Genomic DNA, 12,155 nt, shown 5'->3' with positions numbered 1-12,155 from the left:
GCTGCTAAATGAGATATAACGCAAGGCTTTACATTCGATGGTGACATCAGCTCTGGGGCCAATGAAAGGATGGAGGCTGAAATGAGGGAAGGATAGAATAATTACAACTGCTTTGTGTTTACTTACTTCATATGGTAGAGAGATGAGAGCCACGAGCAGAAGCCCTGCAAGGGAAGAAAAAAAACCCATAAAAGAAGTGATTAATTGGTTATTAAAGACATATGCAGCACGTCTGCATCCACCACATTTGGCTTACTGCATCCGCCATTTGCATAGTAATACAGTCTGCAGGGTGACATCAAGATTGACGTTTAATAGGTCTAGCCTGGAGCTGTAATCACTTTACTGCAGCCTCAGCTTTGTGTAGGCACAGGGCGATGACTCCAGTCTGACTCTTTGACTTGCACTGTTATAAACATGCAGGGAGTGACCTCAGTCTATCACACAGGTGTCATGCTGTTACAGACAGTCTCGCTGAGTCAAACTTTCCTCGTACGACAGTTTACACAGGGCAATCTCAGACAACTGGACTGCATTATGAGATCCCAACAAGGAGCAATCTCAGACACAATACATCACTGGCAAATGAGAAGTGACAGGGTGGTATTACTGGGGTAAACAAAGGCAAACAAGAGCAGGCAGACTGCGCGAGATCAGTGTTATCGGTGATGATCCATCCATCTATCTTCTGTACCGTTATTATCCAACTTAGGGAGCTGATCCCAGCTGAATATGGGCCTGACTTGCTAAGATCCTGCATAAAGCGGGCTAAATTGCACACTCAAGCGATAGATTGTGCTTTCTGTTTGCGTGGGATTTACTCAGAATAACAACATGAGAGACAGTTTGGCATGCTTTACACCAGCAGTGTGAAACACAGTTTAGTTCAGGGGCCGCATCCAGGCGAGGCTCATCTTGACCGGACCGGATAGGTAAAATAATTCCCTTAATAATCTTTACTTTAAAATTTTGAAGTTAGTTTTTGCTGTAGCATTGCATACGTGATCAAAATGTCTTTATCGTCACAAAACAAAACAATTAATCTCAACATAAAGCCAATTTTAATGATGCAAAATACAGTGAACTGTCCCAAAAACTTCTTGTATGGCTGTTGCATTATGCATGTTTTCACAAACTTGCCCTGGCGGCGTGGCCTAGAGGCTATGTTCGATAGCAACAAGGGAGCAGGGAGTAAATATAAAAGTAAATAGGAATTTGCCTCGAAAAATTAAAAGAGCAATCAAGGAGGTGATAAATTCCTCTGGGAAAAGGTTGCGGAGAGCCAGCTGAGGAAATGAAGAAGCCTCTGTGCTAAAGGCTCAGCCGATTTGCTTAACTTTTTCAGAAGAAAACACACAATAATTAACAAAGCAGGTGTTTTAAGAGCGAGCAAATCGTGTTGATCTATTAGACAATTATTCATGAAGATAATCGCACTAAATAGATCAGGGCATGCCGTAAGTCGATTGACTTCCAAAGCATGTGTGTGTGTGTGTGTGTGTGCAATATTGCACGCATTTTTAAACTTTTAGTAAGAAATGACACCCTGGACAGTCTATAACATGCCTGCGACCTGCTGTGCGATTTGAACAATCTTCACAACTTAACTATACCGTTTGACACAAATCTAATAAGTCTTGGACGTGACAGGAAGTTTGCCGTGTGTGGACAGCACAATGAAAACACACAAGCTGAGATGTACGTGTAAAAAATAATGGTTTCTCCCTGATAGCTGTGCGGCAGACAGACTACCTGCCCGGCTCCTCAAACTCAGCGCTTCTTCACTACAATTATTCTATCAGAGTAATTAACGGTGGCCCGCGGTGCCTGTAGCTGCTGGTCGCTCAGTGGGAATGAGTCTGCTCGAGTGGGCCTGTTTAATGTTTGGACGTCTTCCAGCTCCATGAGATTCAGGCTGGGAACTCTCTGACCGAGAGGGCGGGGCGTGTCAAGTGTCACGTTTGCGGCATCTCCGAGCCAATAACTGAAGATCTGGTGGACTGTCCCATCGTAAAACTAAATAGAAGCAATTAGCTGTAAACTTGTCCTTGTAATTAAAAAAAAACAACAACAAAAACAAAATCCTTTCTTCAAGGTTTTCCAGTTCACAGCTGAAGACAGTGGAGGAGTTTCCAATGTGTGGCTTGTTTTTGAGCCGAAGCTGGAAGCAGCGAGGCAACAAGGCAGTTCATAGGGGTGACAAGGGAATGAAGCCAGTGACTGGAAAATGTGAACATGTTTGAATAATTAAGTCAAAACTTAAAATAAGGAGGATTTTTTTTTTCTGAACAAAAAGATGTTTGTCCCTCTTCATATTAAAGTTGTCAAATGTATATTAGTGCAGCATATTGTTCCTTAGATATCAATCTGACCAGATCAGTAAAAATCAGGTTGATAACCAATACACTGATATTGATATATATATATAATCTATAAAAATAAGAATCTTGCATATTCAGCTTTTGTAGATACTGAAAAAAGACACAAGCAGTGAATTTGGACAATCTTTCTATGTTTATTTCAGTGTAAAACTGTTTTTTTCCCCCCAACTTACGTCTATGAAATATGTAAACTGAGCCAATTCCTGACTGTATTCATCTGCCACACTCATCTGCTGCCTTCTGCATATTGTGCATGTTCAGCCTAAAACACACACATTAAGTGCACACATTGTCCATATTGGCTCACGTCCGTTTAACGGACAGAAATTGAATTTTCTTTTTTTTTAATGACTCAAATTGACGGATTTCGATATGACGGCGGATATATCTTGCGTCCCTAGTGAAACGATGTCATGATAACTTAGGAGTAACGAAAACTTGAAATGTTCTCAATTTCAGTGCTAAATGTACGAATAAAGGTTAAAAATGTCGCTGAAATGTCACGATCGTGCCACAGTGTTCTTTCTTATGTTGGCAAAAATCCTGTTGCTTCCTGGACCCCACAGTTTATTCTCCTTTCAGCATAGATTTCTCCACAAACTCACCCTGACAGTAAAGATCTGATGTTAAAGGGTGATTTAGTTCCAGGTCTCAGTGTTGTCTCATGGCTGCAAATTCTATTAAAACTGCTCGGCCCTCGGTCATGTTTTACACTTTGCAATGCACTCCTGTCTACCTTTTATTAGCTGCACACATGTTCGTGGGTTAGTCTTCATCTGTGTGGGGCCGACACGTTAACGTAACGCAGTCTTTAGCCTTCACCATCACAAACACATCCTTCATCTCAACTTCACCCTAATTGTACCCTCAAGCCTAAAAAACACATATAATAAGTTAACCCTTGAAAACATGTGGGGGATTGTATCTTGGCCCTAAAAAGCAGCTCCGGCCCCTTGAGACAACTTTCAAACACACACTCACACTTACAATAATGTTCCTTCGTCTGACGTTAACCTCAACCGCAACCAAACTCTGACCCTTCGCTAACCTTAAACTAACTCCACCCTCAGCCTGACCTTCAAACACGACTCAGCTGGAAACTGTTCCCACAGAGGAGGCCAGTCTTCATGCTGGGAGGCCTTTTCCACTGTGATAACAAACGGAAAGCCGATCAAGTCTCATCAATTCTGTGTGCCAGAGACTTGCACATGCACATTTCCTGTTTATTTTCCTGTACTTGTAAAGGCAAGACACCTTCATGTGGTTTGAGCGAGTACAACATGACAAACTCATACATTCGCTTTGTTAGAAAAAGTAGATTTTTTAACTCATCGTAGATCAAGTTTGTGTGATTTTCACAGCTCGATGTTCCAACTTCCCTGGAGTCTTTAGGCCGTCTGCCCTTGGACTGTCCAGGGTGCAGACTTGCACCTGCACATATTTCTAAACACAGATTTTGTTTACTTCCCCTATAAAAAGCTGGTCTGTGAAGGAAGATGTTGCATTTTTTATTTATTTTTTTATTCTCTTAAACCTTTCAATTGCTTTCAGTCTGATTCCTTTGTGTCTCTTTGAGGTTTAATTAGTAATTGACATATTTCAATACAAAGGAGTAGAAAACAGGACTGAGGCCTCATTTAAACGACAACGTGTCAAGAGAAAACGCGTGACTTTTTATGTTTTTATTACAGAAAACCTTCGCTTTTAAACGGCGACGTCCAGTTACGCGACAGAAATGCTGTGATGAAGACGTTGTTATCACGTTGGGCCACTAGTGGGTGCTGTTGTTTGTTTTGGTATTGAAACCGCACACAATGGGAGCAGACGAACATTCGTATGCACAGACGATTGTGATGGAAAAACTCACCATGTCCTTGGTGTCCGAGTCAGAGGGGCTGGACTCAGAGGGAGACTTCTCTTTCTCACTCGGTTCTCCATAAAACAAGGACGTCAGACTGAACAGAGAAAATAACACACAACAGGAAATCATCACAAAACAACATGATGGATCATCACCTTGTAACACAAATTGCGCATCAATCTGATGCAGCTGCTCGTGTGATCGGTGCTTGTGTGTGTTTTTCTCTGCCGACACTTCCACAGCGTGTCAAATTAAGCAGCCTAATTGAATTTACTATGAGAGAAGACACACAGATGCTTCTTGCCCTGGAGTGCCGTGAAGCTGCCATCGGTCAGGCGGCACTAATCGCGCCCACACTCCCCAGGAGAGGAGATCCAGGTCGAGCAGAAGAAACACTGCTGCAGAGTCATGCCGACCTGCAGTCATTTCACCGTCTCAAAGCTCTGATCAATAAATACGAAGAGGCGCATGATTAATCTCTGAATGGTACAAATGTCGCCTCCTATTTAACTCTCACTGTACATAGTCCTACAAAATGTGTGTTATTATAAACACGGGCTGCTTAGTGCACAAAGAAATATGCTGAAAACAGCTTCGCTGGTGTGATTCAGGATATTATTTACTTTAAAAGTAAAGTTTGTGATGTGACACTTATATAAACTTCAATAATCGCCAGAATGATGTTAAGTTTTGTGATATTTTGCTGGCAAATCTACTAAAATCGGCAAGTCTTCCAATTTGCTCCAACTCATTTAGACGTGCAGTACAGGTTTATGCCACAAGGTGGTATATTGAGTCATTTAAACAGGAGGCGATAGTAAACACAACAATGGCATCTAATCCAACACACTGCAACTTCCAACCAAAAAGAGCTAAAAACCGTGACATCAATGACTAATGTGACTCAACACTGCCACCTAAAGTACACCAGAGGCATGACTTATGTTGTACAATTGTATATTTAGCGCTCATTTGCGCCACAGGTTTTTACAGATTGAATAATCAGAGGGAAATAAACCAGTGGACGACAGGCTGAGTGCCACAGGCAGTGTGGGGAAGTCATAAAGTAGAAAAGACAAATGAAATCTAGGCTTTGCCTTCTTTATGAGCTTATAAGAGAAAATGTATAATAATTACAAACTGTAACCAGCTTCAGCTTCTCATGTATGAAACTGTTGAATTGTTGAATGAAGGTTTTTTGATGGTTTTAACACACTGTATGTATTGTTTGACCAAGGACGCAGCTGAAGTCTTCTTGTGTTCGCTGGATGATTTTATTATGAAGATTTCTGGTAAGTATTTATATGTTTAAAATATAGTTTAAAGATATGTGATCCAGTGAAATATTAGACTCACACACCTTACTGAGGTGTTTTACTGATTTACTTGATTCTGAATAAAGGTATTTTGACAAAAAAATATAAATATTGTTCCTCCCCAGAAATGAAATGTATTGATCAAGAAAGACTATAATATTAATAAAAAAAAGAATTACAACCTTATTGACAGTATATGGACATAAAATTGCATTTATTTGTGTAGACACTGTACCAACGTAATCTGTTTTTATGTACATTGTGCTTAATTCTACAAAAGAATATGTGTAGCCGTTAATTGGAAGATGTAATGAGATTTTCCCAGTTTAACTACCTAGAAATAAAATATCAAACCTTATGACTAAAGCCATTTATGAACTCCTGAACATATTTTTTTCAGAGAAGATAAATAAATGTGGACAGGCCCAGCAGCAGTTTGCACTCAGCAGAGGGAGCTGCAGCACCAGGACTCACACCACTGAGTCTACTCAGTCCAGATTACATGTTGACGTGTCTCTCGGGCCACAAAGTGGGGAATTTCAGCGTGCGAGGGGTTTTACCTGTCGTTCTCCATGAGCAGAGCCAAGCGGCCGTAGTCCCACGCAGCCTTCCTCAGGCAAGAAAAGATGAGCAATAAAAACTGCAACACAGAGAAAGAAGGGCAGGAGACGGAAATTCATTTCTCTGAAGGTCCACGTGGAAACAAAGAACCCGTGTGTGTGCGGGACCGAGTCATAACTGAAATCTGTAAATTTACCTCTGAATCAACAGCAGCATGTTATGTGGATTTAATAAGAAGCTGTTCCTGCTTGATCTGGGGGAGAGGTTTCAAATAGTAATATTTCAACAGTGGTCGGTTTTAATATATATATCTATATAATTTTTTTTTTTTACTAAATAAGCACTTAAATGTCCTGTTATGTCCTAAAAGCAGAAAACCTAAAATTTCCCACTTCCCCTTTGACTTGATGTTTTCCTCACTGCAAGTTATAATAATTAACAGCTACAGGGACACATAGGCATTCACGTCATCTTTATTTTACCAAGCAGCTCAATTGATTAAAAGCTAAAAGCAAGTGCAGTGATTGTTCATTACTGGTTTTGTGATGTTTGAGGGAATGTAGACCGTGATTTGCAATGTGAACATTGAGAAAGGACTGTCGATATATGAGTTTATGAGATCTGAGTTTTGTAAATGAAATAAAAGCAGCGGTGATGAGAGGTAAATGGAGCCCCAGCCATGACGCAAACAGCAGCATGGAAAATAACACGCAGCACTTATTTCTATTCAGGCTGAGTTTTTAAAAATGAACGAAAAATGTTATTTTTGACTGTCCCAGGAGAACATGGACTGGGAGTCAAGACACTCTGGAGGAAAACATCGTCCATCTACTGGGCATGTGCAGAAGAGCTATTGATGACAGCCGTGGTGCGCATGTGTAGGAGCAGTGTTTTTGTCTTTTGGAAAAGTTCCACTTTCGGAGTAGCTTTTCAGAACGCTTCATTTTCAGTAGCCCTGAGCACCGCGCTGTTGCGTAAACAAACATCCAAAACACAACGAATGTTTTGCCCTTTCACTTCAAAACGTTGTTTAAATGGGGCCTGAATGAACTAAGGCCACGTTTACAAATACCCTTGTTTTAAAAAAACAACAACTATATTTCCCTCTCTATATTTTGAAAAAAAATCTTCATTTACACGGCCCGGCGTTTTCAAAAATCATTGTTTGTGGTGAGTCGCAGCTGTGCTTATGTGTAAATGCGCGGCCCCTACACAGAGAAATATTGTTTTTTTTCAAATACCCGAGTACGTGTAAACATGGCCTAAGTTACAAACCAAATCTATTGAAGTTCCATGACTCTGATCTGAAGAAATTATATACTTTCTTTAAAGAATGGTACTGTTATTTATAAACTGCACATAAAAAGGCCAACAAATACATGCACATTGTACAGGTTTCAAATAATCTTCTAGGATGTTGTCTCATTCTTTTTATAATTTTGGTTTTCCACTCCCCAAAAAAAATCTACATACACGTATTCTCCCGTGGGTCTGATGTCCTCCGTTCTGTTTGATTGTGAAGCTGAGGAGTCCACAAACAATAGATTCAAAATACAGCCTCAGTAATGAGCCGAGATGTTTCTTTAATGCATCTAGTGCGGGGTTGTCTTGGAAACTGCTAAAGACAGGTCAGCGTGCACACATGAACGCACGGCGTGCAGTAATGACACATGAGCTCGGTCAATAGTAAGAATAAATCTGAATAGCCTCCATTTCAAACACAAATGGAGAGCAAACTGAACGGCAGAGTGAGGGACAAAGAAAAGAACCCTGTTCAAACAAAAAGTCACTTTAAAAGTGAACGAGCCAGTTCAAATACCCGCGAGCGTAACCAGTGATGAATGTTGACAAATGCAAATCAGGGTAAAAGTGCTAATGGAGGATTGATTCTAATTGCAGCGTTAAGTCATTACCTGATTTGAGCAGACAACACTTGGTTTAGTGGGCGGGAATGACAACGCTGCTAATAGGAAGAAAGCTCCCATTAAGGCCGAATGATTCATTCTTTAGTGGTCTGAAGTCGTGCATTGACAATCAGGACGAGCTGACTGAAGCCAGTGGATGAATAATGAAGCTGTGCTCACATTAGCAGTCAGGGTCTAAACTCTTCAAGAGAAGAATGTGTGTTTTCTTTGCTTCCCAGCTCCTCCCTGTTGTCTTTCTTCGATAATCTTTCTTGACGCGTAGGCGTGCTCTCCTCAAGTCCCACTGATGATTTATTCTGTATGATGATGGAATTGATGCAGAGGCGTGCTCCCATCACCTGGGGGGGGGGGGGGGGGGGGGGGGGGGGGGGGGGGGGGGTAGCGAGCTTTGACTCATGCTTGTCATTAAGAGACGGCGCTCAACCTTCTGTGTTGGCTTGACAACCAGGCAGGGGTAAAATAAACCAATTAAAACAAGGGGAAGGCAGATGGGGAGTGATATCAGCTTGACAAGACCTGACAGTGGAACTGAAGCCGATGACAAGTCAAACTGAAGGACTGTTATTATGTGAGAGACACGCTTCTCTGTTTGTAAATAATCTGCACACTGTATTGTAAGGATGTGAAAGGAAAGCTGCGACTCGCTGATTAGGCTTGACATTCATGACATTATTGGGTTTAAACCACGTATTTAGGCTTGGTTTACGCAACGTTTCAAGAGAAAACACGTCGTTTTTACATTTACGTTTTAGAAAAGTTTCACAATGTTTCTGTTTACACTGAAAAGTTATGCAGTTAGCATGTTGGACAACTAGGGGGTGCTGTTGTTTGTTTTTGTAATGAAACCACACACACATGCGTACAGACAGCAATACACTATGTTGTTTTATACTGTGCAAACAGATATCGTTTTCAAAACATCGTTTAAACGCGAAATGCTTCTGAAATGAAAACAAAAACGATGTGGTTTCACTTGAAACATTAAACTGCTTCCCGTTTCAATCTAATGTAGGTAAATTATGCCTGGAAATTGATCAAAACCATTTCAAAATGGATCATGACTCTGTAGCTGTAGTTTAGGCACCTCTGTTTTACTGAAACATGGGACACCTCGTGGACATTTTAGGAACAGCAATTGTCTAATTGTAAAAATGATTGTCTTCTTTGTTAGTCTACATGTCTGACACCCCTCGCTGTAGCCCAGATATGAATTTGATGAGTAAAGCCAGCGTGGCAAAGCTGTGGCTTAATGTAACGTTTGTATTTACTTTTAAATTATAGTAATTTAAATGTCTTTAATCATGCATTCACACTTGAGGGCAAATTCAGAGTTCATATATCTAAACGTGCATCTCTGCACTGATGGTAATGTATGTATGTAATATGGAGTTTTAAATAGGGGAAACCCACAGAGATCATGAAAGTCCTGTAGTGAGAGAAGCCAAATTATCATGAGGTTGTTTGAGAAAAAAAACAACAAACAAACTATAATTTTGCAAATTTGCAATTTGGCTGTATTTATGAGTCGCATACATCCTGAAATGCTAAAAACATGTTGTTGTGATGATTGTAAATGAAGCTCCATCTGTCACATCAGGTCCATATGCTCTTTCTCTCAACATGTTGTGTTGTTTATATTTCTGTTATGTTCTTCTCTTTCCAATCACACATACTTAATCTCCTGCTGAGGAACCGTACAATCATACAGGCTGTTAATGAACCTTTGAAGGTTGAAACACTTTACTTCAGATCTATGTATATCAGTGTGATTTTCTGAGTGAGACGGTGAAAACTACGCCTCCGGCCTATACAGCTCCACTTCCTGTTATTTATTTTTTATTACTAAACCCACATTATAATGATTAAAGCTTCTTTAAATAATTCAAACTCATCACACAGTCTCGTGTTAAGTAGTAATCTTGGTACACCAATTGGACCTAAAGAGAATTAGAGACTATAGGAAGGCTGTCAGACAGCTTTATTATAGAAAAGTAGATATACCTTTATGAAAAGCCATGCAACTGTTTGACAGTTGTTTGTACTATATTGTAGTTATACTTCGTCTTCTTTGCATTTTCACTATATCCAGTCATAAATTGTGTATTTTATTAAGATAAATAGCAGTTTTAAGTTCTTGACAAACAATTCAGGAACAATTATTGAGGTCAAAATACATCAAATGTCTGATTTAGGGTTTGGCTTCTCACCTGTGTGAATCCTAGTATGTTTTCAGCTTTTCCTTCAGATGATGCAGAGAAGAAGCGTCTCACCTGTGAGATTTTTTTTGTGTAGTTCAACATGTTTTCTTCCATTGTTTTATAGCATGCTTTGAAAGAAAATGAGAAATCGACCACAACAACCACACACACACACTCCCATTTAGGGGTAATTTAAGATCACCAATTAATCTCACATAAATGATTTTGGACTGTCGGAGGAAATCGGGGTCGAAAGCGTTTGACTTAGATATATAACAAGGCATTGGTCAAGTTTCTTAAACACAAACTGTCTGAACTCCTCTCACACACCTGGAGCTGCTGTTCTGGTTGATCAGCATCAAGCGTCTCCAGCAGGGTGTGAATCAGACGCCACACTCCTGTAAAAATAGCCCTCGGACCGAGTATCACCGCTCGGTGTCTGTTTGTGTCAGGACTCTTTGTGGTGTCTCTAAAGGTGTTGGCAGCTTTTGGAGATATTCAGGAACCTTGTTACTGAGGCTCATTGAGCTGCTGCTGTATACAAACTACAGATCATCTGCAGAAAGAAAGATGGACTGAGGAGATTTAAAAAAGCAATAAACGCAAAGGTTTGGAGCTTTAATCATTTGCATCAAGGGCTCTTGTCCCACCTGTGATTTGATTAGACACCCAATACAATTTAAAAGCTGAAAGTATAGTAGTAAATTTATCATGTCCTTGATTTCAATTTCAGGATATTTCTGTGTGTTTTTCCGCTGTATAAAATGTAATAAAGTGCTGCTCAGGCCAATAAATAAAGAGAATAACGCAATGAAGGTGAGTCCCAACTAATACTCATCTTGACAACAATGAACATGTCATATTCACTGTCTTGACAAATATAAAGAATTGCCTTAGTTAACAAAAGGAAGATAAAGAAATAGAGATCCTAACAGAACAATTCTGCATTCAGGAGACTAAATATTAAAATATGAATCAGTGTAAATACTGACACTGGTGGCTGGGTTCCCTCTGAACACACCGAGTTTGTATGTATGTATATAAAATGTATTATTTGGTAATAAAAGAAGAATTAACTGTTATACAAATACTGCAGGCCAGAGGTGTAAAACATAAGGCCTGGAGGCCAAAACTCGGCATGCAAGATGCTCCAATCTGGCCAAACCACCAAGAAAATGGTGAAAAAAAAGAATTTGATAGAAACCACAAATAATTTGTTTTTTTATTTACAAATTTCTTAAGAGGAGCGGACACAACACTGAAAATGAAACATTTCCATAAAATAATTAGTATCAATAATAGTGATGTCAAATGTTTAAACCCTACCTTTGTAAATGTGAGAATCGTGTGTGTGTGTGTGTGTGTATATACCATCCAGAGCACCACATTGATGGCGAGGACTGTGGGCACGCCCCCGAACGGCAGGCCCTGGAGGACGCTACTGTGGGAGTGTGAGCTGTAGCATCTCTCCGCTGTGCTGTTTTCCAGCCCCAACTGCCCCAAGAAGCCCAGAACGTCCAGCTCCGGGGGCCTCGGCTCCACAGGGGGCGCTGTCGGCACAAGCAGCTCAGACTGCGCCATCAGGCCTGGACCATGCCTGAGGAGGAAAACAATTAGCAATGATTGATCTGGCACAAACAACCAATAGGAACAAATAACAACTAGTGTCTGTTTCACTTAAAGCCGCGGTGTTAAACATGTGGCCCGCAGGCTGAAACAGGCTCACGAGACGGTTCAATAAGGCGCCGATTACACGACAATGTTTTTCAGTTAAAGCAGAGAATCTTCCAAGTATTTTAGGTGTCCGTTTCCACTACAGTGCTCAGTCACTGAAAACGCAACTTTTTGAAAACAAACAACAGCGCCCACTGGTGGCCCACAAAAATACATCGTTTTCAGTATTTCTGCCATTT

The 12,155-nt window shown here is 40.4% G+C and overlaps 1 protein-coding gene across 1 annotated transcript in view; it reads right to left on the bottom strand.

Moving 5' to 3' along the window:
- Nucleotides 1-11,823, bottom strand: part of tmem63c (transmembrane protein 63C) — a gene marked incomplete at both ends in the record, with an annotated part of 31,311 nt that extends 19,488 nt beyond the window's left edge. The window contains 4 exons of the mRNA XM_080480465.1: nucleotides 127-164; nucleotides 4,249-4,336; nucleotides 6,119-6,198; nucleotides 11,614-11,823. Coding sequence (XP_080336591.1) covers nucleotides 127-164; nucleotides 4,249-4,336; nucleotides 6,119-6,198; nucleotides 11,614-11,823 — 416 coding nt within the window. The remainder of the gene's footprint in view (nucleotides 1-126; nucleotides 165-4,248; nucleotides 4,337-6,118; nucleotides 6,199-11,613) is intronic.
- Nucleotides 11,824-12,155: the final 332 nt, after the last annotated feature.

Source organism: Lipophrys pholis (assembly GCF_963383615.2).
Source record: "Lipophrys pholis genome assembly, chromosome: 14".
NCBI lineage: Eukaryota > Metazoa > Chordata > Actinopteri > Blenniiformes > Blenniidae > Lipophrys > Lipophrys pholis.
This window is presented reverse-complemented; position numbering and strand designations above follow the sequence as displayed.